Consider the following 25,727-nt stretch of genomic DNA (forward strand, 5'->3'; position numbering starts at 1 on the left):
GGTTTAAAGGCAGGGGTGTACACGTTGGGGAAGCAATGTGGGGCAGTGCCTGAGGCCCCCACCCTGGGAAGGAGGCTTGGCAGGGAGTCCTCTTGGGATGCAGGGGATCTGTGGGGGCTGAGCCATTAGCTACCAAAATTAGGCAAGGAAGGAGAGAAAAACAGAAGGCAGCAAATTATTGGCTTTATAAGGGTCGAGTGTGACACTTTCTTTTGGAAGAGTTCTAGAAGATACATCAATTATCTGGTTATCTCCAGCCAGTAGGTCCAAAAATACAGTCACAAAATTTTGACAGTGTCTTCTGGGATTTGATGTAATTCTCCTCCTGATATACTTGGTGATTATTCAGGGTTGGACTACTCATTGTTCCTCTTCTCACTGCTGACTGGTGAAGTAGACTCCTGTCGAAGTAGAATCTTATGATGAGTGTGATTTTTTTTTATTTTTTTAATTTTTTATTTTATTTATTTATTTTTTTATGATGAGTGTGATTTAATAAGAAATGTTATTAGTCTTTGCCCCCAGTTCCTGGCACAAAGCTCTCAAACCCTCCCAAGTTCCCAAGTGGCTGGAAGGTCCTTTGTCATTCATGAGGCGCTCCCTTGGAGCAGATGCCCCTGAGGTGACTCAAGGTGGTACCCCAGGGAGCCCCAGGAGGGGGCTGGGCCTCTGAAAGGCCGCATAATGATGACAGGGTTGGAACTTTTACTCTCACCCCTCAACCTCTGGGAAGGGGAAGAGTTTGGGGGGAGAGCTTCTGATGAAATGCTTTAAAAAACTTTTGGACAAGATGTGACAAGCTTCTGCATTGGTGGAGGCCGGAGGCGTTTGGAGAGTAGCGCACCTGGGGAGCATGGCAGCTCCACGCCCCTGCCCCATACCTTACCGTATGCACCTCTCCTAGCTGGTTGTTCTGGAGTTCTAGCTTTCGTAATAAGCCAGTGGTCCAGTAAGTCAAGTGTTTCTCTCAGTGTTCTGAGGCGCTTTAGCATATTCATCGCACCCAAGCTGTGGTGGAGGGGGGCAGGGTTGTGGGAACCTCTGGTTGATAGGGGGTCCGAAGCACAGGGTGACAACCCGGACTTGGAATTGGCATCCAGGGTGGGGGGTGGGGCAGTCTCGTAGGACTGAGTCCTTAACCTGTGGGACCTGATGCTGTCTCCAGGTAAATAGCCTCACAATAAAATTATTGCTTGGTGGTGCTGGGAAAAACGCATATTGGAATGAGGAAGTAGAATCCTGTAGCATTAGGGCCTGAAGGGACCTGGACCATTGCCCCAAAGCATATTTAGTAGTTGAGGACACTAAGTTGGCCCAGCTGGGACTTAAGCAGGTTCCTTTGCTCAGTCTAGGGCTCTCCCCGTTGGCTTAAAGCTGGCTCTCCATTGAAGTGGCTCCAGTTTGCTGCTTCTGATAAGGCTCGTTGGTCCACATTTGCCCTTGGTCCTCATGCTGGTTTCCCAGCCTTCTGGATCTGGATGAGCAGGACTTGAGAAGCATGACTTTGGCTACCTGACTTATGGAGCCATTGTGTTGTTTTTTAGCCATATAACCTTAGAGTGAGAGGGGACTTTAGTGGTCTTCTTGCAATTAACCCCCTCTCTTTGCAGATGGGGAAACCGAGCCCCGAGAAGTTCAGTGGCCTGTCAGGAACAGCATTAGCCTGCAGTTCCTGGAGGAGCAGACCATTAGGTTTGGTGAGGGGAGGGACCTGTCTATGTGTCTTGGTCACTGTCCACGGCTAAGATCCAAGCACAGGACCTAGCACAGAGCAGACACATAAATGCTAGAAGGAAGGAAGCCAGAGTTGGAATCCAGGTATTCTGACTCCGCTTTTTGTTTACAATAAAGTGAAGGGTTAGGCTTTCCAATATTCACCCACAAATGTTAGCTATAGTCCCTTCTCGAATTAATAAGAGGCTGTTTTGTCTGCCAGCTTCTGTGGGCCATATTGTTCCCAAAGCCTGAGGTGGAAAACTCTGGTCATTGAGAAAAAAAGCATGATAATAAAAGTAAGCAAGTGCTGCTTCATCGGGTAAGTATGGGAGGACATTGATATGTTTGGAAGTGTTAGTGAAAATTTTCAAAGTGAAAGTTTTCAAAACCCAAATCAACTCCTGAAACTGTTTTCAGAGGCGAACTGAATTCAGTTGTGTTTCTACAACCAGGACGTCAAATGCATCTATTAATGTGTGTATATCAAGTTCTATAATACTTTAGATCTTTCCTTTAGACCCTTGTTTCACGGGTTGGTTCTTCGGTATAATGATTAGTCCAGCAAATGTTAGTTAGTAAGGTGCCTTACTGTGTGCAAGGCACTGGGGATGAAGTAATGTGAATAATCAGACTCAGCCTGTGACTTTATGGAACTAGCAGGTTATCCGGAAGATGATCCAACAGGCCTTAATGATAAAGTGTCTTTAGTATGTATAGCACCTGGCCCAAGTGCCTAACCTGGGGCTGGGAGTGGGATGAAGACTCTAGTACAGGTTGAACAAGAATGTCTGGAGGGAATGAAGTTTAAGTTGATACCTGTAAAAAATGTTGGCATTAGCGAGGTGTAGAGAACTCAGATATTTCACTGCTCGATCAGATTCCTGCAGCCTCTCTGAGGAGCAGGCTGCTGTATCTCAGGAAACAGATTTACTGAGGAATCAGCAAGATGAAGAGAAGTGAAATGTTTCACTCATGCCACGGATGAGGGGAAGCCACAGCTAGATGGATGTTCCTTGTTCTCAAATGTTCTTTATTATTATGTGAAATTGCGTGTACTGCATGCTCAGTATCACAGGTAAAAGGAAGGTTGTATATTTAATTTTTTTTCCTTTTTCATAGTAGGTCCATCTACTCAAAGAGAAAACGAAGGTATCATAAATCGAATGTAGATTCTGCTTTTTTAGTGGAAAATGAGCTGTTTTCCAAGGAATTCTTTAGGAATCATCTTTTTGCCTTGAGAGTAAATCTTTGAGTGGAGTAACTCAATTTACATGTCATTAGGTTTATAAATGAATTTTTAAAAAGATTTTATTTATTTATTCATGAGAGACACAGAGAGAGAGAGAGAGAGAGGCAGAGACACAGGCAGAAGGAGAAGCAGGCTCCATGCAGGGAGCCCGACGGAGGGACTCGATCCCGGGTCTCCAGGATCACGCCCTGGGCTGAAGGCAGCACTAAACTGTTGGACCATCCGGGCTGCCCTATAAATGAATTTTTAAAAGTTTTGTCATGAGGGAAAAATTGACTTCAGTTTCCTAAAAAGACACAAATTAGACAATTATGCCATTACCCTTGTTAACTGGCCAGATGAGCTTAGCTGAGTGGTTGAAGATTTATAAACAGCCTCTGCATGAAATGTCATGTGATAGGTAGAATTAAAAAAAAAAAAAAAAACAAAACCAAACAAAAAATCCTTTTCAATATTGGTAACATGCCTTCCTCCCCCGTGCATATGTACAAACATAACGTGGTTCTCTGAGATTCCTGTAAGGGGTGGAAGCTTCGAGAATTCACTGGGCTTTCTGTCTCACGATATAACTTGGGAACGCTAATTTTCAAATGTTCTAACAGCCCTTCATAGCTGGAAGTCTCCAACACAATCATGTGAATTATCTACACTATAAAAACAGCAGCCCGGAATTTCCTGGCATTGGTGAAGGGGCAGATGGCTAATGAACAGGCATTCCTTCATTTTTCTTCGCAAGTTTGTGCTATAGGCTTGTAGAGCCTTAATTCCTTTGCTGTTTCCTTCATTCTTTCCAACCTCCTCCTCCTCTATTAAAGGCAAAACACAAAACAAGCATGGATACAAAAAAAAAAAAAAAGAGGCCTTGAGGATTGCTGGAAGCTAGGTGAGAGAGCCAGGAAGTGGGATTCTGAGGGTAAAATCTATTTCGCAGGCAGGATTTCCGAGTTAGTATCTTTGCAGGTGAGACCTGTAGATATGCCCTATAAGCATTGTGGGCTTCACTAAGAAACAAAGGGCCTTCTTTGAGATACCATGAAGTGTTGTGTAGGTAAGTAAAAAAAAAAAAAAAAACTTCCAAGAAAACCCACAAGCTTGGTTTCTGTCCTCCACAAACTTGTGATTCAGAAGGGAAAGATAAGCTCTGAATACAAATCATTGTGGAATAATGGAGAATGAGTTTGGTACCATCCAAAGGGCTGTGTGGGATCACAGAAGAGGGACTTGCCTTCTGATAAGAGTGGTGGAAAGGACTTCACCATGCCTAAAGCCTGGCGTTGTAAGTGGACCCAAAGGGAGTGGAGGGGTGACAGGCCCAGCAAAAGGAACAGCCTGTATGAAGGTGTAGAGGTAGGACAGGAGAAGTCAGTGCAGACGTGGTATAAACAGAGAGTTCCTCAGTGAAAATCGCTGAGGGGAGACTGAGGCCAGTTTGTGGAGCTCCAGAAACTATACACTTTATTGTGTAGGCAATGGGGGACTTGGGGTGTGGTGTAGTGGATGACAGTGGGACCCCAGGCACTGGGATGGGTTGGCAGGGCCCCAGATGCTGAGCTCAGGAAAGTCCTGAGTTTGAGTACTTCAGCAAGGCAGTTGATAATTGCTCTTCCTTCTTCTTGTTTCTAAATTGCTGCTTTGGAGAGAGAGAGAGAGACAGAGATAGAGAGATGGGGGGTGGGAGGGGAGGACTGGGGGGGCATCTCTGTTCTTCATGCATCTCAGAATTGTTTGGCATATAAAATGAATAATATAGTCCTTTGTAAGTGATAGAAATATGACACATGGCGTAGAGGTTTAATATAACACATATGACACAGAGAGGAATAGTTTTTTTGAGGTTTAAGGACCGCTGGGAAGCTGGAATCATGAAATAAGTGCAGTGTGCAGCCTGCTGGTGTGAGGGCCACGAAGTGTTCATTGGTGCTGAAAGCTAGCTCATTGCCTAGTTGTCTTACGTTAGAGTAAATCCTCCAAAGTTGTACAAGTCAGCTTGACTCCTGAATCCTTCATCGTCAAGCATTTGTTTTCAGAAGACCGTTGTGCATTTCTGTCTTTCCCCCTGTTGTTGGCCAGGTTCTCATTGTTTTCGCTTCTCTCCTGGTCAGGAGGGCAGTGCTGGCCATCAGTGTCTATAGAGCAGTGTCTTTAAATAAAACATGCAGCTCAGCACTGGGGTGATTTCTCAAATCCTGCTTGGCTGAGGGCTTCATCCCCCTGCCATTTCTGGCAAGTGTGTTTCTCTTCTGTCCCTTGATTTTATTTATTTATTTATTTATTTATTTACAATGATGAGACCAAGTTGATTTTGGGAGAGGAAAATAATCTGCTTGAAAGTACGAGGATACATTAGGTACCTCCATATGACGGAGATGGTAGAGGTGGTGTGACTCAGTTCCTGGGGGGGGGAGTGGCAAAGGGGAAGACAAGAGAATTCTTTTGCTTGAACCATATGATAAAATAGTTGATCTTTTCCATGCTGTTCAGTGCTGTGTCTTGATATGTAAGTGAGCAAAGACTCCAGACTTTGAGTCAGTGTGGAATAATAAAATATATATGTGTTTGTTCTTAGTTCTTGGCACAGACCTCCTAAAACCCTTGGAATTTTTGGAGAGAGAGGAGTATCTTTTGGTATTCATAATGGACCCTTTATTTTCCTTGAGTTTATGCTCATGACTGACTAGTGGGCCCCTAGGTAGCTTCGGGATGGGGGCTGTTTGCGAGAGGAGCCAACAGCAGGATTGGAGGGTTGAAACTTTGAGTCCCATCCTCCAATCTTAGGAAAGGAAGGGGGACTGATGAATGAGTTCATCGATGGCCAGTGACTTAATCAATCATGCTTAATGCGAGAAACTTCCATAAAAACTCTGAACTTACAGATGTGCTGGGAGGGTGGTATGTCCAGAGAAACCCCCTGCCCGCCATACTTTGCCCTATGCAGCCCTTCCTTTTTGGCCATTCTTGAGTGCTGTCCTTTGTAGTGAAACTGTGATCCTAAGCATCAGAGTTCTCCTGAGTGCTCTAACTTATTTCAGCCAGTTGTCGATCCTGAGAATCCCTGACTTTGTAGTTGGTTAGCCTGGGGACACCATTTGCAGCTGGTGGCTGAAGTGGAGGTGGTCTTGTGGGACCGAGCCCTGAGACCTGTGGGGTTGGCACTAGCCCCAGGAATAGGGAGTCAGAACTGAATTGAATTGTAGGACACCCAGTTGGTGAAGGATAATTGACAGTTGGAAAATGAAACAGTCAAGTCTTTCCTGTTTGGAAAAACCAACTAATAATATTAAAACATTGTTCCTGGAGGAATCTTTTTGAAACGATGGTGGGTTATTATTTAGATAAGGACTCAAAAGGTATTAAAATAAATATAGTGGGAAAGAAAAGAAATGATCAGGCCAGTGCCTTCTTGTTCATGTACTTAACATTGTGTTTTATAGTATAATAAAGTAGAAGTTATACCACTGTGTGGTTTTCTTTGACCCTTCTGTCCTGGTATAACCCAAAGATATATTTTTTAAAGCTATTATTTATTCATTTGAGAGAGAAAGAGAAAGAGAGAGAGCATGAGTAAGGAGTAGAGGTGAGAGGGAGAAGCTGACTTCCCGCTTTGTGGGACTCAGTCCCAGGACCCTGGGATCATGACTTAAGCCCAAGGCAGATGCTCAACCATCTGAGGCACCCAGGCGCCCCAACCCAAAGATTTCATCACATTGTTTCTGCCCCCAATCAGTGGAAATATCTATTATGTAAATATTAGTGATTACACTTGTAAATAGTTCCTTAGTAAGTAAGGGATTTCCAGGATTATGGTTTACCTCTACAGCATTAATATTACTATTAAGTGGAACCATAGGAAATCACCAATCTGAGTATTTTGACCTACAGTGACAATAGTTTCCTATGGTTCAACCTAAGAGTAATGCAAGTTTCTTACTGACTTTTTATCTGCAGTTTTAAGAAAAACAACTGTTGTGATTACCAGCAGGGCATTTTAGAAAATGCAAGAAGTAGAAAAAGAAAAAAGGTACTTCCAAGTTCTACCAACAAAATATACAAAACACTAAAAAGAAAATGAAGATAACTTAAAATCCTACCACACTAGTGTAAACATTTTGCCATCTTTTTCTTCAATAAAACTGGGATCATATTGGCTCAAAATCCTGCTTTGTGTTTATTTTTTTTGCTTAACATTTTTCATTTACAACTGTTATAATTTTAGACAAAGGGATATGACATATCTGATCCCTTCACAGGGATCGTTTCTATTGTTTTAGAAGTCAAAGGGAGGTTTAGGATTTCCGAGTAATCAACAATTATAACAGTTAAATATAGGTCGGGATGGCTTTTTGATTTTGCTTTTTATAAATAGTAGCAGGGGGGCACCTGAGAGGCTCAATGGTTGAGCATATGCCTTTGGCTCAGGTCGGAATCCTGGGGTCCTGGGGTTGAGTCCTACATGGGGCTCCCCATGGGGAGCTTGCTTCTCCCTCTGCCTCTCTCTGGCTCTCACGAATAAATAAAATCTTTTTAAAAAAATGGTAGGATTGGGACGCCTGGGTGGCTCAGTGGTTAAGTGCCTGCCTTTGGCTCAGGGCGTGATCCTGGAGTCCCAGGATCAAGTCTCACATCGGGGTCCCTGCATGGAGCCTGCTTGTCTCTCCGCCTATGTCTCTGCCTCTCCCTCCCTCTCTCTCTCTGTCTCTCTCTCTTTCTCTGTCTCTCATGAATAAATAATAAAATAAAAATCTTTAAAAAAATGGTAGGATTTTTAAAAATTTGTGCTTGATACCAAAAAATAGATAGATTAACTTAAAGAACGTAACTTTAACACATTTTCATTCTCAATGATAGTCTCGCTAGGAAAAACCATTGTGTAATTCTAGGTTAACTATCGAATTAGATGAGTTAATGATGACTCATAGATTTTCTACCTAAGACTCCAACCCAACTAGAGATGAGCTGTGGGTAGTCCCGTTTTGTGGAACTTTACTGAACCTCAGAACTGTTACCTCACATTTCAGAGGCTGTAGAGCACAGAGTATGATGCTCTGGAGCCCAGACGCCTGGATCAAAATCTCACCTCAGCTACTTGCCAGCGGTGTGACCTGATGCAAGTTACCTGACGTCTCTGTGCTCTAGTTTTCATACCTGCAAAGTGGAGTGGAAACAAATACAAACCTGCTTCACAGGGTTATTGTAAGGGTTAAATGAGTTCATACCTGTCAGGTACTGGGCATGGTATTTATACAAAGGATGCATCAATATGTGACTATTATTATTATTTTGAAAGATTTTATTTATTTATTCATGAGAGACACACACACAGAGAGAGAGAGAGAGAGAGAGAGAGAGAGGAGGCAGAGACACAGGCAGAGGGAAAAGTAGGCTCCATGCCGGGAGCCTGATGTGGGATCCGATCCCAGGACTCCAGGATCACGCCCTGGGCCAAAGGCAGGCACTAAACCACTGAGCCACCCAGGGATCCCCAATATGTGACTATTATTAATTGTATTTTACTCTGGGTCTAACCCTTGGGGCTGGTTTTCAGAGTTCTTACTGGAGTTTTGTGCTAAGTGACCTTCACATTGTGTCTTCCCCTTAAGCCCACCTTTTGTCTTGGGTCTTCCTAATTACTTCTGGTTATGCGTCCCCCCCTTTGCCTTTCCCAGAGTGATCTTGTTTTGTCTCCTAGCCCGCACCCCCCTTTGCTTTGCTCTTTCTCCCACCGCCCCAGCGGGTCGGCTGCACACCGGAGGACCTCGTCCGGGTCGTGACCTGGGTGCTCCCCATTTGCTCATCTCGCCTTCCCGGTGCCCGTGTTCCCAGGAGGCAGGCCACGTGCCTGTCCCGCAGGAGCCCTGCCTGCCCAAGTGTGACTAATGGGAAAATCCTGTGTTGAGGACTTTTGTGGCTCTCTGTTTAATCATGCTCCTCTTCCTGTTCCTGGAAGGAGGGGGATTGCGGGGCCCGCGTGCATGGGACGGGAGGCCTTGTCCCTGCCGTGCTGCCTCGGGAGCCCCTGGTGGCAGCTGTGCCCTCACCTGCAGGGCCTATGCAGAGACCGTGTCCCCCCACATTTAACCCAGCCTCCTCCAAGTGTGGCTCCTGTGGTTCACTGCCCCTTCTGGCAGGTTGGTATTGTGTCCCCAGCTGAGCTGTAAGCTTTGTGAGGCCTTTACCGTTTTTACCACTCATAATGATCGTGGCAACAATAAAAACCAGCATTATGGGGCACTTACCCTGTGTTAGGCCATTGGGTAAACCCAAGTTCATCTCATTTAATACTCAGAAACGATTCTCGTATTGTCTGCATTTTAGGGATGAGGAAACTGAGGCACAGGAAGTGAATGGACTTAACCTGGGGTCACTGAGCTAAGGAGCAAGTTGAATAAACACAGAGCAGCTGAGAACATGCTAGCTTCTGCTTTTGCTGCTTTCTTTCTAGGGAGCAGCTTTGGTGCGGGGCATGGGTGTTGCTTGTCACAGACCTGGGTTCAGGTCCTGGCCATTCCCCAGATGAGTGACCTTGACTTCAATCTTTTGTTCTTCATTTTATTTTTTAAAGATTTCACCTATTTGACAGAGAGAGAGAGAGCACAAGCAGGGGGAGCGGCAGGGAGAGGGAGAGGGAGAAGCAGGCTCCCCCTGCTGAGCAGGGAGCCCAAAGTGGGGCTCAATCCCAGGACTCTGAGATCATGACCTGAGCCAGACCCTTAATGGACTGAGCCACTCAGGCATTCCAATATTTTGTTCTTTAATGTCCCCATTTCTAAGATGGGTTTGATAATAACACTTATCTCAGAATCATGACAATTAAAAAAAAAAAAAAAGAAAGATAATGGGAGTAAAAAGGCCTGGCACATAAGAGCCCTCAGTAAGGTCCACTGCTCTTAGCAGCTGGTGCTGGAGTGGCTGGACTTCCCTGAGGCCTTGGATGTGGTCTCTCGGCCAGTCTTCTCCTTGAAACCCATGCTTAGTTCCCGCCTGCTCAGCAACACCAAGTTGTTTTCCCACGTGGTTAGTTTGTGTTGTCTTCTGGAAGATGGAAACGACCTGGCTGAACTCCGACCCTGGCAGGGGCAGGTTATACCAGAACCCAGGGACCTAGATCCCGGAGGCCTGGTCCTCTGTGCCAGCCCTGTCTCAGTGAAGCTCTGGAGGAGTCAGTGGTTCCTAAGGGACCCCCTTGCCTCACCCTCACTCTTGCTGTTTCTGCTGGAAACAGGCCAACTGGCCTTGTCCTCTTCTCCCTATTTAGTGGTTTCGTCCTGACACTTGCCGTTCGCTCCCTGCCATAGTTTAAGTAATTTCTAACCTCGTCCCTGCTTGGCCTCTTGCAAGGAATGTGTACACGAACAGATCTGGTAGGAATTGCAACCCTGTGAAAAGTGGGCAGTGGCTTTGGTAAGGGCGTGTAAACTCCTCTCCTGTTTGTCATCCCTTTACACATCTAGCCATCTGGAATGTCACGGAGCCCCATGAAAATCTAGTCGAGGGCCAATTCCCCAAGCTGGGTTTAGGAATGTGCTGCTATTTGCAGCCTTCTTTTGAGTCTTTGCTAACTGCAACCTTCTATTGATTTCTATGAGCACAGAGGCTTGCTGGTATACTAACATCTTTCAGAAAGGGCTTACCCAACAAGTGTGTAAAGCTACAGGCTGTATCAGTTGCCCAGCTCTGAAAATAATCTTTTTTTGGTTTTTAAAAACTGTCAGTATTTGGCAAATGGATGTGTAAGTACACAGGACACACTGTCCTACAAATAGCATCTTGACAAAACTGCTGATCGAGTTACAGGGAAAGTGGACACTCAGTTACCCAGGAGCCCTTCTGGGAGGGGATAGACTGTGCTTTCCCAGCTTCACAGGTTCCCTGTAGCAAATGGATAAGGGGTTGCACAGTGCTCCAGAACTGCGAGAGGGATGACATGCAAAAACAGGGCACCCTCCTCTCCACTTGGGGAGACAGGTGTGTTTGACTTAAACCAGGGTTTTCCTGTGAGTTCTGTGTCACATTTGGGTTTCCTCACTCTGACCACAATTGTGTGCCTGGGTGATGTGCGTTATAGTGAAGGGGGTGGGGAAAGTGTCGGCAGGTGTGTCGTGGTTCTTCTGTCTGGCTCATTTCCCTGCCTCTACCTAGTGATGTCATGTTAGGCCACCGATTGATTTACTTGCAAAATGAGGATCTCATCCACCCTCTTGGCTACCTCCCTGGGATTAGAGGTTTCAATAAAGTAATGACTGTAAAAGCTTCAAGTGTCGTTAGGGTGGGAACTTTTATATCTCGCATGGTGCCTCTAGCTAATGAGTATGATTGAAGATTTTCCTCCTCCTGCACCTCGCTTTCTTTCCCTTCCTCTCTCCTTTTTCTGAAAGATTTTTAGATGCCATGTAACTCACAGTGTTAGTACATACTACGTTTGTGCCTGCTATTGGATTGCTTCTAAGTACAATACTTAGGAATAATATGAAAACATAACAGCTGTGAATAAGATGCTTTTCAACAGATGGGAGTTTTCCTTTCACCTTCATAGTTATGGAGGGTAAAACAGCATTACACTTTCGAGTGATCTTTTGCCTCTGCAGTTAAAACAAATTAAAAAAAAAAGATTTTATTTATTCATGAGAGACACAGAATGAGAGAGAGAGAGGTAGAGACACAGGCGGAGGGAGAAGCAGGCTCCATGCAGGGAGCCCAATGTGGGACTCGATCCCGGGTCTCCAGGATTACATCCTGGGCTGAAGGCAGCGCTAAACCGCTGAGCCATCGGGGCTGCCCTGCAGTTAAAAACTAATACTGGGTAGTTTTATGCCTCTGAGATCTTTTTTAAAAAATGAATTTATTATAAATTTCATTTTGCTCTAACTGGTTGTAATCATTTTCTATGAAGATTTTTACATTAAAAAAAGACAGATGCTGATTTCAGTATTCATCATACATAGTAGGGTCATTTAGAGAGAGGCAGCCTTTTTAGAGTTTAAGGGTGTTAACAGTGGGTGGGTGTGGACCTGGGCTCTAGCCCAGCTCTGTGGTCAGCTGGTGATGGTTTAACCTACCTCTTTACCGTGAGGTATGTATCACTGGATGAAATTTAGGGCCACCTCCACTCTTCCAGGCCCTGTGAGACCGTGGCTAAGAGTGCAGGGTCAGGGGGTAATGAGAAGACCTACCTGAACCTACAGAGCCCTGAACCATGAGCATTGCTTTTGCTTACACCCATCTTGAAGACCCCAAGATGTGCCCTGCAGCTTGGGGTCCGCTGGGGGCTCTTCAGCCTTCCCTGCTTTGGAGCTGTGGTTGGTGGCCTCCTCGCCTGTGTCCCAAGGCAGGTACCGGCAAGTTGACCTCGTTCTAGTCTGGGATGCGGTCAGGTCAGATGAGCCTTCTGTTGTCTTCTGAATGCAGACTATTGTTTGAAGGACTCTGGAAGGTTCAGGAACGATCCAGATGTTGAGAACCCTGGCTTCTCTAAACAGTGGGATCCTAGAGTTAATCCTCTCTCAAGGAGCGTCTTTGGGGTGGTGCCTGTGGCCTGTGTTCAATCTTTTGATGCCCTTGGGGAATTGTGTTTGGTCAGGGAGTTCTGTAGCCTTTAAAAATAACTTCAAGTGGTGAATCCAACACAGTTGTGGAGATTGCTAGGGACTTTCTCTGACTCTGCAAAGTTAGTTTTCCCCTTCTAGTTTCAGTTGAAACCTATGATGAGAAATATTTACAGTATCCATCATTATTTTTAAGTATCTTAGTATCTTGATATTAACCTTACCTTAGTTTTAATCCTTTTGTTCGATAGCTGCTTGGGGTTCAGGAGTGATTCAGTTTCGCTCCTCAATCTCCTGCCTGTCAAGAACATTTGTTCCCTTTTTATCCAGCCAAATTCGATTTTTCTTTTGAAACCTAACGTAAAGTCCCTTTGCTTCCTGGATCACACTAATTGCTTCCCTTCCCACACCTATGGTACATATACAAAGAAACGGAAGCTGAAGGTTGGGCTGTGCTCCAAACATTCCTTTGTGAGTAATTGTGATGGAAATTCAAGTGCATTTTCCCGTTAAAAATAATAATTAGGGGGCGCCTGGGTGGTTCAGTTGGTTAAGCGTCGGACTCTTGATTTCGGCTCAGGTCGTGATCTCGGGGTCCTGTGATTGAGCCCCACATTGGGCTCCCTGCTCAGCTGGGAGTCTGCTTCTCCCTCTGCACCTCCACCCAGCTCATGCACACTCTTTCTCTCATACTCTCTCTCAAGTAAATAAATAAATCTTTTAAAAAAGAAAAGAAAAAAAAATTAGGCTTCCACAAAGGGAAATTTAAAATGGATAAAATGGGACTTTGTGAACTTTTTAATATAAAAGTTGAAAGAATCATAATGTGGGTCCTGGTATACTGATCATTTAGAGTCAACATTTTGCCATATTGCTTGCTCACCTTGTCTACCTAGCTATCCATCTGTTTACCTACTTCCTTGCTGGACTATTTGAAATCAAGTTGCAGACATTATTACATTTCTCCCTAACTACCTCTATCATGTCTCTTGTGGGATTAAGGACTTCCTTCTACATAACCACAATACCATCATTATACCTAAGAAAATAAACAGTAACGTCTCTAATACTGCCTTAACCCAGTTTCCTCAGTTGTCCTCAAAATATACTTTATGGCTGTTTTGAAATTTTTTATTATTGATTAAAATCTTGAGCAAGGCCCCAGTCATCGTTTACATACTGTATTTGGTTATTTTAGTTTCTAACAAAAGCCAACATTTAGCCAAGTACTGGGGAAGGGAAGAAAACTTCTTGGCCTCTGGCAATATTTTGAAATCTTTGGTTGCTTGTCCCTCCCTGTCTCCCTGTCCCACTCTTCATGCCTGCCTCCAGATCCTGGGGTGCTCCTCCTGCCCTGGGCCCTCTGTTTTGGCATCTCCAGGGGGCAGCTGATCTCACACAGGTATTAACAGAAACCCCGGGCACAGCCTCATTTTTTCAAGGGACCTCTTAGCTGAAGGTTTCTGTAGATCGAGGATTCATAACTGGGCGTTGGTGGTGTATGCACATCCTGCAGAGGAAGCTTCGAGGCCTCTCTCTGTCCCCCAGGTTGTCTTTGCTGCCCAGATCAGAGTTCTGTGCTCCAGTGTCATGAAGCACTGCAAAGACTTTGACAAAATAATGGTTACTGAGTGACTGTACTGTATGCATGGGGAAGGATTTTGTGTCATGGGTGGGTGGACCCTGGGCAGCTGGGTCCTATCTGGATATCTTCTCCCTGCCTGGGCACAGTTTCGGAGTGGGGGAGGGAGGGGCTGGAACAGCTGTTTATCTGGGAGTTGTTTAGAAGTTGGCAGCTGCCTTAAGTTTCACTACAAGGTTTAGCACTTATTTATGTACTGACTTCCATTGTCTTCCCATCTCAATCTAAGCTCGTTTGTTCTCCCCCATATATTTTAAGCTTTTTCAATTTGTCTGCGTGAATGCCGGGTCTCCGTAACTGGCAGTGTCCGGGGATGGTCTTGAAGGCTCTATGACTTGGGTTGTCTCTGTAGCCAAAGATAGAAATAATTTGGGGATGATTGAATTTTGTAGAGTTTGCTTTGCATTTTGCCCCTTGCATGAGTGTATGTAATTGATTTAAACTGTGTTTAAACAGCTTAATAAAGGAGGTTGTTTTGCAGAAACTAGTAGGTCAGTCCTGCTCAAGTGGGCAGGCTGGTCAGGAGCCCCGTCCTCAAGCACCTGCCTGGGCTGCATGCAGGCTCTTACCAGCTTTTAACTGGTGTGATTCGGGGCAAGTGACATACCCTCCCTGAACCTGTGATTCTCCTCCTCTAAAAGGACAGTACCTACCTCATAGTGTTGTGACCTGCTGAAACTCTACATATGTTAGACCGCCCTTCCGAGGTCTAACGAAACACATTAATGTTTATGCAGCAAACTCATTGGAATAGAGATTGTAAATAGCCTCGTGTGAGATCAGAGCAGGTTTTGCCACCAATGAGTCTGTCGGATTTAGTTTTTGCTATGGAATGAATCCTAAAAGTGTTTGTTCTCAGAGCTTTGGGGATTTTGCCTTGTGGACACAAGAGGGCGGGTGGGCTTGTGTTTTAATCACCAGTCACGCTTTGTGGGTAGGGCTGGAGAAGGTTGGGAAACCATGGAGAACCACTGGCTCCAGCTCATGATTTTTCAGCTGAGCAAACTGAGGTCCACAGAGGTAAAGTGACTTGTTCAAATCACAGAGGTGGCTATTTCCCTTTTAGGGAAATGTACGTCTATGGATCTTAGTAAACTAGACCAAAAATAGCTTGCTCTTGGGCACTGTGATTTGAATCTTCACTAAAAACAAAATAGGGTGTGTATGTGTGTGTTTAAAAGCGATTTTCCAACCAAACTCTGTGGGTAATCTACATACTAGCCAAGTGCCTTTTCCATCACAGAGTTGTCGGGTCATTCTGCTGAGAAACCCTAGATTCTGAGACTGCATACCCTTTCCTGATAAAAGGGGAAGGATAGCTTTCAGAACCATCAAAATGTTCCTTGGTTGGAACAAAGCTGCTTGGGAGAGGTCACAAGGACCTCCTTATCTGTAGTCTCTAGTTATTAGCTTCGTCTTCCCCATTGTCTAGCAACCTTGAGCTATGCCCACTGGGTTTGAGGAATGCCATTTCCATGCTATTCCTTCTCGGCTCCTATGACCACTGAGGTCATTTGGAAATACAAGTATTATTTGGAAGCAAGCTAAAAAACTGCTTTTGATTTTGTGGATTGACTTGGAGCCATTCCTCAGACCTCTTCCTCAGTTCCTTGCCATCTGCAAGCTTTTTATATCAAGTCTTCTTTTGTGACTTTCTTAATGGGATCTTGGCAAAATGCAACACATTTGAGTGGGTGCTCAAAATGCAGTGAATTAACCAAAGCTGGCCAGGTAGGAAAAACCCAGAGGAGTTTGATAAACGCTGGCTTTTGTTGGATGTTTTTTACTCGTAATATTGTGGAAGGGAATCACATTTATCAGTGAGAGCCAAGAACTTTCTGCTTCGGCAGCTCTTGCTGGGCATGGGGCAAACTCGAGATGAGGCTGGGTTGACCTGGGTTGTGGCCTCTGTCAGGTGAGCTGTGATGTTGGAGAGAGGAGGGAAGTCAGAGATGGGGGACAAAAGGCAGTTTTGTAGTTGTTCATCCCATGGACCTCTTTGGAATCTGGCATTGGGCATTTTCAAAACCTGTCCTACTTCCTGCTGTGCTAATTGGAACCCACAGTTTTGAAGTTTGGGAAGCCTTAACCTAAGTTCTAAAATACCAGAGCAAACCAGCATTTCGCATGTAACAGAAAAGTAATTAAGTGATGAAATATTCTTGAAAGAACCCTAATTAAAATATACCTCAAACAGGCATTTGTAGTTGGATGGTGCCCAATGACAAGTCCTAGTTTTACATGCCCAGAGACCAAGGCTTCCCGAAGGTAAGAGGAAACAGTCTAGAAGCAGGCAGGAGCCAGCTTGTCTGGTTTAAATCCAGGCACTGCCACCGGCTAGCGGTGTGACCTTGAGAAGGTCATCCTACCTTCCTGTGCCTGCTTTCCCCATCTGGAAAGTGAGGATATACCTCTATGTCCTAGGTTTATCATGAGGATTCAGTGCTTAGCTCAGTGCCAGCTCCTAAATGCTCTGCAAATGTGGTGGTTGTCATTGTAAGTGGTAATAGAGATGTGAACTACTCCGAGCCACATCTCTCCTGGAACACCGTCTCTTCTAGAACACCATCTCTTCTGGAACACTGTCTCTTCTGGAACACCATCTCACTCAGAACCATTCCCCTCCTTACCATGGCTCTGTCTGCTTTCTGTTCTGACTCTGGTTCCTGGTCCCTTACTGTGCTGGGCTTTCCAGCTTGGATGGACTTCTCCCTATGGGTTATTAGTCCAGCTGGAGATTTGGGGTATGCCTCTGGGCTGTGCCCTGAATGCCAGTGCCCTGTCCTTTCATTGTCCTCTCCTATCCCCTCAGTCTCTGGCTAGGCCTCCCTGTCTCCACGAGCTGCTCCTCTGCCCGGCCGCCCCCTGGTCTCAACAGGTGTCATCTCTTCTTACTTATTGTGAGAGAAAATGGAAGATGTCATGCACGTTGTTCCCTCAACTTCCTCCAGCCCACTGTTGGGGGCTCTAACTCTCAGACCCGCTGCTTCAGGAAGAAGTGGGTTGGTTTTTGTTCCAGTGTTTGATCTTTCTTCTTTGTATGGAAATCTTCTCAAGGCTATCACTCCGTATTCTTTCTCAGTCTCTCCCTCTTGCTCCTTCTGTATAGAAATATGTTGGATTAGGGGTGCCTGGGTGGCTGAGTGGTTGAACTCTGACTTTGGCTCAGGTTGTGTTCCCGGGGTCCTGGGATCAGGTCCCACATCTTCTCCCTCTGCCTATGTCTCTGCCTCTCTCTCTTTCTGTGTGTGCCTCTCATGAATAAACAAATAAAATCTTAAAAAAAAATACATTGATTTCAACCACTTAAAAGCAAAACAAAACACCAAGTAGAAATTTCTTCCTCTCACCTTCTTTTTGCTCCTACTGGGCATCCAGGAAGAGTAAACTGAGCTCAGTCTCTATTCTTCAACCCAGGGGATCTAGTCTTACATTCCAGGCTACTGAAAAACTGTGCCCTCCAAGGCCATGAAGCTCTCCCATGGATTGTTTTTCCATCCTATTTGTTATTTTATTTGTTCATTGTATATGTGTATGTATTTTAGGATTTTTAAGTTTACTTCAAGAAGCTACAGAAAAACAGGATGTAAGGTACAACAAGGAGAAAGTTAAAAGAATTCCAGTGGCTTCCTAAATTAGAAACTAATGGTTTCCCATGAGTTCTTCTACATTGCCTGATTTGTCTGAGCACGTCTCAATTCTTTTTCTAAAGAGCCTTCTTAGGCTGTTTGTTTCTTGTTTCTTTTTTTAAATTGTGTTAAGAACATTTAACATGAGATCAACTCTCTAGACAAAATTTTAAGTGCAGGATAAGTATTGTTAACAGCAGGCCCCATGTCGTAAAATGTGCCGGAAATGTTACATCCGTGGAATGCCAACTACCCACTTTCCTCTCCCCCACTCCTGGCAACCACCGTGTGACTCTCTGGTTCTATAAATTTGACTCTTGGATGGCTCATAAAGTGGAATCATGCAGTATTTGTCCTTCTGTGACTGGCTTTTTTCATGTAGCATAATGTCCTCCAGGTGCATATACATTGTCACATATGGCAGGATTTCCTCTTTAAGGCTAAAGGGGATTCAGTTGTCTGTATACACCATGGTTTCTTTATCTGTTCAGCCATCAGTGAACATTTAGGTTGTTTCCATAGCTTGGCTGCTGTGAATGATACTGCTGTGAACATGGGAAGCAGGTATCTCTCGAAGATCCTGATTTCAGTCCTTTTGGATAAATAGGCTCAGGGGGACTGCTAGATCACAGGGTAGTTCTATTTTTAACTTTTTGAGGAACCACCATATTGTTTTACATAGTGGCTGCCCCATTTTCCATTTCCTTCCTATTTTAATTGCTCTCTTGCAGCATCTGACCTCGCTGACTGCTTATCCCTTCTGGAATCTCTATCCTCCACATTCTAGAGGAGAGCCCTGGCTTTTCTTCCTCAGCTTCCTCGTGGAGTAGAACCAGTTGCTTAATGGATATCTTCCAACTAGTCGTGGAAATATGCTTACCTTTCCATAGGCTTAGCTTTCCATACGCTTACCTCTATCTCCACATGTTCAAAACTGAGCTCGTGATGTTGTCCTTTCCATGCCACGTATATTGCTAAGGCTGCTGGAACAAAGTACCACAAACTGGGCGTCTTAAACAAGGGAAGTTTATTATCTCACAGTCTGGAGGGTAGAATTAATTCTAAGATCAAGATCGGGAAGGTTTCTTCCTTCAGAGGTCCATGAAGAATCTATTCCATGCTTCTCTCCTTGTTGCTGGTGGTTTGCTGGCAGTCTTTGGCCTTCTTTTGCCTTTCGCCTTTTGCCTTTGGAAGCATCATCCCATCTCTGCCTTTATCTTCACATGGTATTCTCCTTCTGTGCCCACCTGCCTCCAAATTTTCCCTTTTATAAAGTCAGCAGTCATATGGGATTTGAGTCCACTCAAATAATCTCATTTTAATTTGATTATCTTTGTAAGGACCTTGTCTTTTAGTAAGATCACATTCTGAAGTACTTGGGGTACTTCAGCATTTGAATTGGGAGGAAATAAAATTCAACACCAAGCAAACTTCCTTTTTTTTTTTCTTCAGGTTATTTCCCATCTCAGAGAATGGCATCTATGTCTGCCATATGACTCATCATGCAGAAACGTGGGCATTATCCTGATCAAGTCACTTGCCCTTCTATGAACTTGGGGTTCAGAGCCCATAGAACTTAGAGGCAAAACTTTGGAATAGGAGCCTTCATAGTAGCATATGTTTTCAAAGGGGTCTTTGATTCCCAACTGACAACCTCTGCTTTGTCTTTCTACCACCTTGGTACAAAAGTAATACATGTGAATTTTGCAAAATTGTAGATAAGTATAAAAATAAAATTTAAAATTATCCCATTATTCAGTTACCTGGAATCATTTAATATTTTGGTCATTGCTTTGTACATTTTATGCCTTTATGCATTTTTTAAAATAGTTGAACCATTCTGCAAGTAAGATGTTGAATCAAGCTTTTCGTTTTTTTAAAAAGATTTTATTTATTTATTTATTAGAGATAGAGTGAGGGAAGGGGCAGAGAGAGGAAGAGGGAAAGAATCTCAAGCAGACTCTGCACTGAGCAGGGAACCCAATGTGGGACTCGATTTCAGGACCCTGAGATTATCACCTGAGCCAAAATCAAGAGCTGGATGCTTAACTGACTGAGCCACTGAGGCACCCCTGAGTTAAGTTTCTTGAATTCAATGTCGTAATTTCAGTGTTTTCTCATGCCTTTGCAAAATCTTTATGAATAGTTTTAAATGATGCATATTATTCCATCAAATGGGTAGACAATGATTAAGTTAGATATTTTCTTATTATTCCACTGTCAAACAGTCAGGTTTTTGCCACTTTTTGACTTATAAATAATGCAGCAACAACTCCTGCTATGAATTTGGGCTCAAACAGTTTGCTTATAATTCAGATATGATTCAACTGGGGGTGAAGGAGAAAGATGGCCAGTGTCTCTAAACAAGTTATTAGCATAAATTGAAGGAAAGCTAAATTAACCTAAGCTAACAAATGTTTTTAGGCATTATTTGTGAATATTTACTTTGTGATTTTAGTTGCCTTAAATTTGAAGAGCTTCTTGTGGCTAGTGGATAGTCCAGTTCTGTCAAGCTGGTGACTAAACACTTTTACGACGCTTATCTCTTCCTAAACATTCTTCCAAGTGCTTTATGTATTAGTATATTTAATCCTTATAATGACTCCATGACGTAGTCTTCTGGTTACTATTGGTATATAACAAATCACCTCAAAGCTTAGTGACTTAAAACAAGAGTCACTCGTTTTGTTTAGGAACCTCCAACTCGGGCAGGGTTCATCAGAAACGGCTCACGTTTGCTCCACGTGACATCAGCTGGGACCATAGAACCTACTTCTAGGATGGCTCATTTACATAGTTGGCAAGTTGACGACTATGATTGGTTTCTTTTCTTGGGGACACTTGGACTTCCTCACAGCATGGTGCCTGTGTTCCAAAAGCAAGTGCCCTGAGTGACAGGCAGTGGAAGCTGTTGGTTTCTTAGGGCCTGGAGCTTGGGAACTGACAGAGCATCACTCCAACATACTCCATTGGCCGGGCGGAGCCCAGAAGATATATTCAAGGGGAGGAGATACAGACTTTTCCATTGGAAGAGAATCAAAAGATTTGGGGCCATGTTTTAAAATCGTCATAGAAAGGTACAGTCATTTGATTTTGTTTCACAATGAGGAAACTGAGGACAGAGCAGTTAAATAATTTGCCCAAGGTGACGTACCTAGTATGTGGCCACGCTGTTATTTATGCCAGGCAGTGTGACCTTGTAACTTCAGTGCTATATGGCATCTCTCTGTAATTCATGTTTCACTAATTTAGATTCATATCTCCTTCAGTTTTTCCATGGTACAGTAATTACACGAGATTAAGTGACTGATACTGTTTATAAATCATGGACTCTAAATATGTAGTGTTTGCAAGGGTTTGCTGCATGTCAAATTAATGAAGACACATTCTCAACCACCTGATTCAGGAGGGACTGTTGGCTTCAACTCCGAGCCTCTCCGCTTTCCTCTGTCTTCCTAGTGCCCCCCCTCCCCCCAAAGAGAATTGGTTATCACCTCCAGATTGAAACAGGCCATGACTCGGAGTAAAACTCTCTCAGTCTTAGAAGTTGTCTGCTTCAACTATTCCTGTTGCATGGAATATGTGTTATTAAAAAGGAATTAATTAATAAGACTCAGAATTGTAAAGGACGTTAAAGAAAGGTTTCTGGTTTTTGCTAAAAAACTGGCCATTAAATCCTAAATTGGATGACATATTTGCATAAGGTTAGGGAAGTGTGTGTGTGTGTGTATGTGTGTGTGTGTGTGGTGTGGGTGTGTGCTTCCCTTTATTTGTTCATTCATTTAATATATTGATTCCTGGAAGAATAATCAGAAAAAAAATATAGGTTATCCCCAATTCTAGAGATTGTGTGATAAAATAATGAATGCAACCTTTTACAAACCTAAGAAACCAACAGTTTCCTTTCCTGTTCAAAGGTAATGGGTATTTCCACATGAACTACTGATAGCCCTTTGTTGTACAGCCTCTGGTTTGCAGATTGGGCTTCTGTCGAATACTATTTGCTGCAGTGATGAAATGTGGTTATTTCACGCCTTCTATTTGCCCCATACGATCATTGCCATGTAGATTCTTTTTTTAATCAAAATACTCTTTGAGAGAGCTTGTAATTAAATGTATCTAGTTTTCCAGTTTCTGGGTTTCTTAAGTAACATCAGGAATCTCCCTGATGCAGAGAACTTGGTTTCATCATTTGAGAACCTGAGTATTCCAAATCATGCCACTTCATTTCGATCAAATATCACGTTTTTCTTTACTCCTCATCCTACCTGACCTTCATTTGATAATTCTCTTCTCATTTTGTGTCTGTGGGCTGGTACCTTGCTGGTTTTCTATGTAGTTGGTTGGCTCTTTGTCTCTTGTCTTTGTTGATCATGTCTCCTGATGTCCGCACCAGGTTCTCTGCTTCTCACCCTCCTTCCTAGAGAAGATTCAGGTCCCCATGTGTAGGGACCTCTTAGGATCTGTTGGCACCTTTGGTGATAAGTCCATGTGATACTTGGACATGTCCACAAGCAAATTTCTCCTTTTCTTCAAAAGATGCCCCCTTCCTAGCTGCCCTATTTTTGAAGTCATAAACTAGGTCCTCACTGTTACCTTTTCTCCTGTTGCCCTGGGTATACTTTTGACTGCATTTCTCTCAGTCTGTGATGATCTGCCCACGTGTTTTGTTTAGGGATCATTTCTGATGTTTCTCTACATGCTCTAAGATGTTGTTGGCCAAGTCATGTTGTTTATCACTGTATCCAGTTCCTAGCCTTATGCCTTTCACCTAATGGACATATGATAAATTTTAATTAGGATAAGTGAATGAACAAAAAATGCATATGCTTCCATTTATATGTTTGCACCCCAGGCCCAAATCTTGACACCATCCTGTACTTTTCTCTCTTTTTCATACTCTAGATCTGTCAATATACTAAGCCCTTCTAAAACATAAGCTCCATGAAGACAAGGATCTTTGTCTTACTCCGTGATATATCACAAGTGCCTCAGATGGTACCCGCTGTGTAGTTGAGCATTTATTATGTTGTAAAAATGGTTCTAAATGTTTTATGTGCATTTATTTCATCTTCATAACACCCTAGAAGGGTGGATAGGTTTAATTAGTATGCCCATTTCACAAGAAACTGAGACATGGAGGTGCTAAGTTATCGCCCAGTGTTGCACTGCTGCTGGGTGGTGGAGTCAGGACCTGAACCCAAGGCACCTGGGTCCTTGCTCCTAACCACTAAGCTTAGGGAAGGCTCTAAGGCCACCAGATGATTCTATGTTTATTTTGTGCCTGACACTTTACCTGAACTCTGTGCCTGCTTTCCTCACCGTGTGGGTACTGCTGCAGATGAAGCAGCAGAGGCTGGCTTGAGAGGTTTTAAAGAAATGACCCAGGGTGGGGCTTAGTTTATGAGTAGCGGGGCAAGATGGGAACTTGGACTTTTAGCCAAGCCTGGCCCTCAGCCTGTGCTCTGTACGGCCAGACCCGCTGGTCTCTGCATGGCCTGGGTTTTGGGAGCAGACTCCAATTTGATGTGAGCATTTCCCCGGGTCCTCAAGCTTTTCTTGTCCTGGGCAGACGTCTGATGCAACCATGTGTATTTCTTTCTGTAGACATTGGTGGCAGCCACACGTTGCACTCCAGGACAGAGACGACCCCGGAGCCCACTAACAATACTGGGAATGGACACCCAGAATATATCGCGTATGCCCTTGTCCCTGTGTTCTTCATCATGGGTCTCTTTGGTGTCCTCATCTGTCACCTGCTTAAGAAGAAGGGCTATCGTTGTACAACAGAAGCCGAGCAAGAGGTGGAAGAGGAGAAGGTTGAAAAGATAGGTAAATACTGGCAGTCTTTTTATGGAGATGTGTGTGTGGGGGGGGATTTCTTTTCTTTCTTTTCCTTTTCCTTTTCCTTTTCCTTTTCCTTTTCCTTTTCCTTTTCCTTTTCCTTTCCTTTCCTTTCCTTTTCTTTCTTTTCTTTTTCTTTTTCTTTTCTTTTCTTTTTTTTTCTTTTTTCTTCTTTCTCTTTTCTTTTCTTTTCTTTTCTTTTCTTTCTTTTCTTTTCTTTTTTCTTAAGATTTTATTTCTAAGTAGTCCCCACACCCAATGTGGGGCCTGAACTCACAACCCAGAGCTCAGGAGTCACATGCTTTACTGACTGAGCTAAGCAGGTGGCCCAAGTGAAGGTGATTATTATTTTTTTATTTTTTAAAGATTTTATTTATTAATTTATGAGAGACAGAGAGAGAGTGAGGCAGAGACACAGGCAGAGGGAGAGACAGGCTCCATGCAGGGAGCCCGATAATGGGACTCCAAGATCACACCCTGGGCGGAAGACAGGTTCTAAACTGCTGAGCCACCCAGGGATCCTCTAAGGTGATTTTTGAGTGAGAAATCGGTCACAGATACTTTCAGCTCTATGAAGCAAAATTATCCATTTTTTTCCCTCAGAGACAGAGAGAGAGAGAGAGAGAAAAGGGGGCGGTGGAGGGGCAGAGGGAGAGAGAGAGAATCTTAAGCAGGCTCCACACTCTTCATGGAGCCCTTCGAGGGGCTCGATTTCACAACCTGAGCTGAAATTGGGTGCTTAACCAACTGAGCCACTCAGGTGCCCCCAAAATGATCCATCTTAACGCTAGGTGGTATGGTGGCGTGTCAGTCTAGATTTTGTAGTAACCATACCTGGAACCTGGCTTTCACTTATTAAACACCTACTAGCTCATTACTTGTGGCTCTGGGCAAGTTACATATGCTCTGGACTTCTGCTATGTGCAATTTAACTGGAATTTAATCTTAGTTATTTTAATGCCAATTTAATTAAAATTTTAATTTAATTTAAATGAGGACAGTAATCTCCACCCTGTAGGATTATTGTGGAATTTAGAGAGAAGATGCATTTGGTGTTTGGCACCTGTGGCGACTCCATAAATATTAATCCTTACTATTTTTATTGAGAGAGAATCTAATAAGGGGAAATTTAAATAGCTCTTATCACTTTTGTGATATTACTTCTGCTGGGGGCGTTCTATCTTAAATCTATGTGATTGGCATTTATATTTATTAAGTAAGTAATGGTGTCAACTGTGCAGTAAAAGTATGGCAAGAAATGGTGCCTTAGTATTAATTTGAGGGTGTCTTACCTTTTCTTCTTAATATGGCGTTGTTAGGGTAGTGTTTGGGAAAACCCAAGAGATAAAATCCTGTTTTCTCCATAGATGTTCTTTTCAACATTCTTTAGGGACGTTTCCTGACTTGGACCATGAGGAGTAGTAGCTAACCTTCCATATCTCTTTCAGTTCTTCAAAGGGCAGTTTTTGCAGAAAGGGACCTTTGGAGTCAGTCACCTTTCAAGAGAACCCAAAGGGCACAGCGGAGGGAGCTTCTTCATTCTTTGCCAGCCTGCTGGCCTGTTGGTTTTTCCCACCCCCACTGACCTTTGAGGCAGAGAGAGAACCCGGTTGCAGGATGAGTCATGTGTAGCTCATGAGCAAACCAAAGCTGAGTGTTTGTCAACAGAAAGCGAGCCTCCTCCTCCCCTCCTTAACAGATGCTCTGTAGGCTGCCTTAGCAGTCAGCGTTTGCACTGTCCAACCAAATGTGCATTTTCATGGAGGAGGAAGCTGACTGTGGATGGAGAAGCCACTTTTCCAGGTACACGAATAGGACATTGCACACCTTGATTTGTTCTCTGTAAATGAGGGTGTGGAATATTTCAACCCTCCCTTTTCCTTCCTCCCTGAAATTACACAGTTTCAGGGTGGAGGTTTGATTTTTTTTTTTTTTCCAGAGATGGTCATATATACAGAATTTCCTAAAGTAAACCATGTTTGTGGGCAAACAACTCACCACAGCCAAAATTTAGGTTATTTGGAAGTGTGTTTAAACAAAAGAAGAGTCTTCTAAACATGGATGAATAATTACCCGATTTAAAAAAGAAATTCATACTCTATATAGTG

General features: G+C 43.7%; 1 protein-coding gene across 1 annotated transcript in view; it reads left to right on the top strand.

Annotated features, from left to right (window-relative positions):
- The window catches only part of RELL1 (RELT like 1), a 62,979-nt gene that overhangs the window by 6,629 nt on the left and 30,623 nt on the right, over positions 1 to 25,727 (top strand). Inside the window, exon 2 of the mRNA XM_077879700.1 lies at positions 23,383 to 23,607. Coding sequence (XP_077735826.1) covers positions 23,383 to 23,607 — 225 coding nt within the window. The remainder of the gene's footprint in view (positions 1 to 23,382; positions 23,608 to 25,727) is intronic.

The sequence above is a fragment of the Canis aureus genome, chromosome 2, assembly GCF_053574225.1.
Source record: "Canis aureus isolate CA01 chromosome 2, VMU_Caureus_v.1.0, whole genome shotgun sequence".
NCBI lineage: Eukaryota > Metazoa > Chordata > Mammalia > Carnivora > Canidae > Canis > Canis aureus.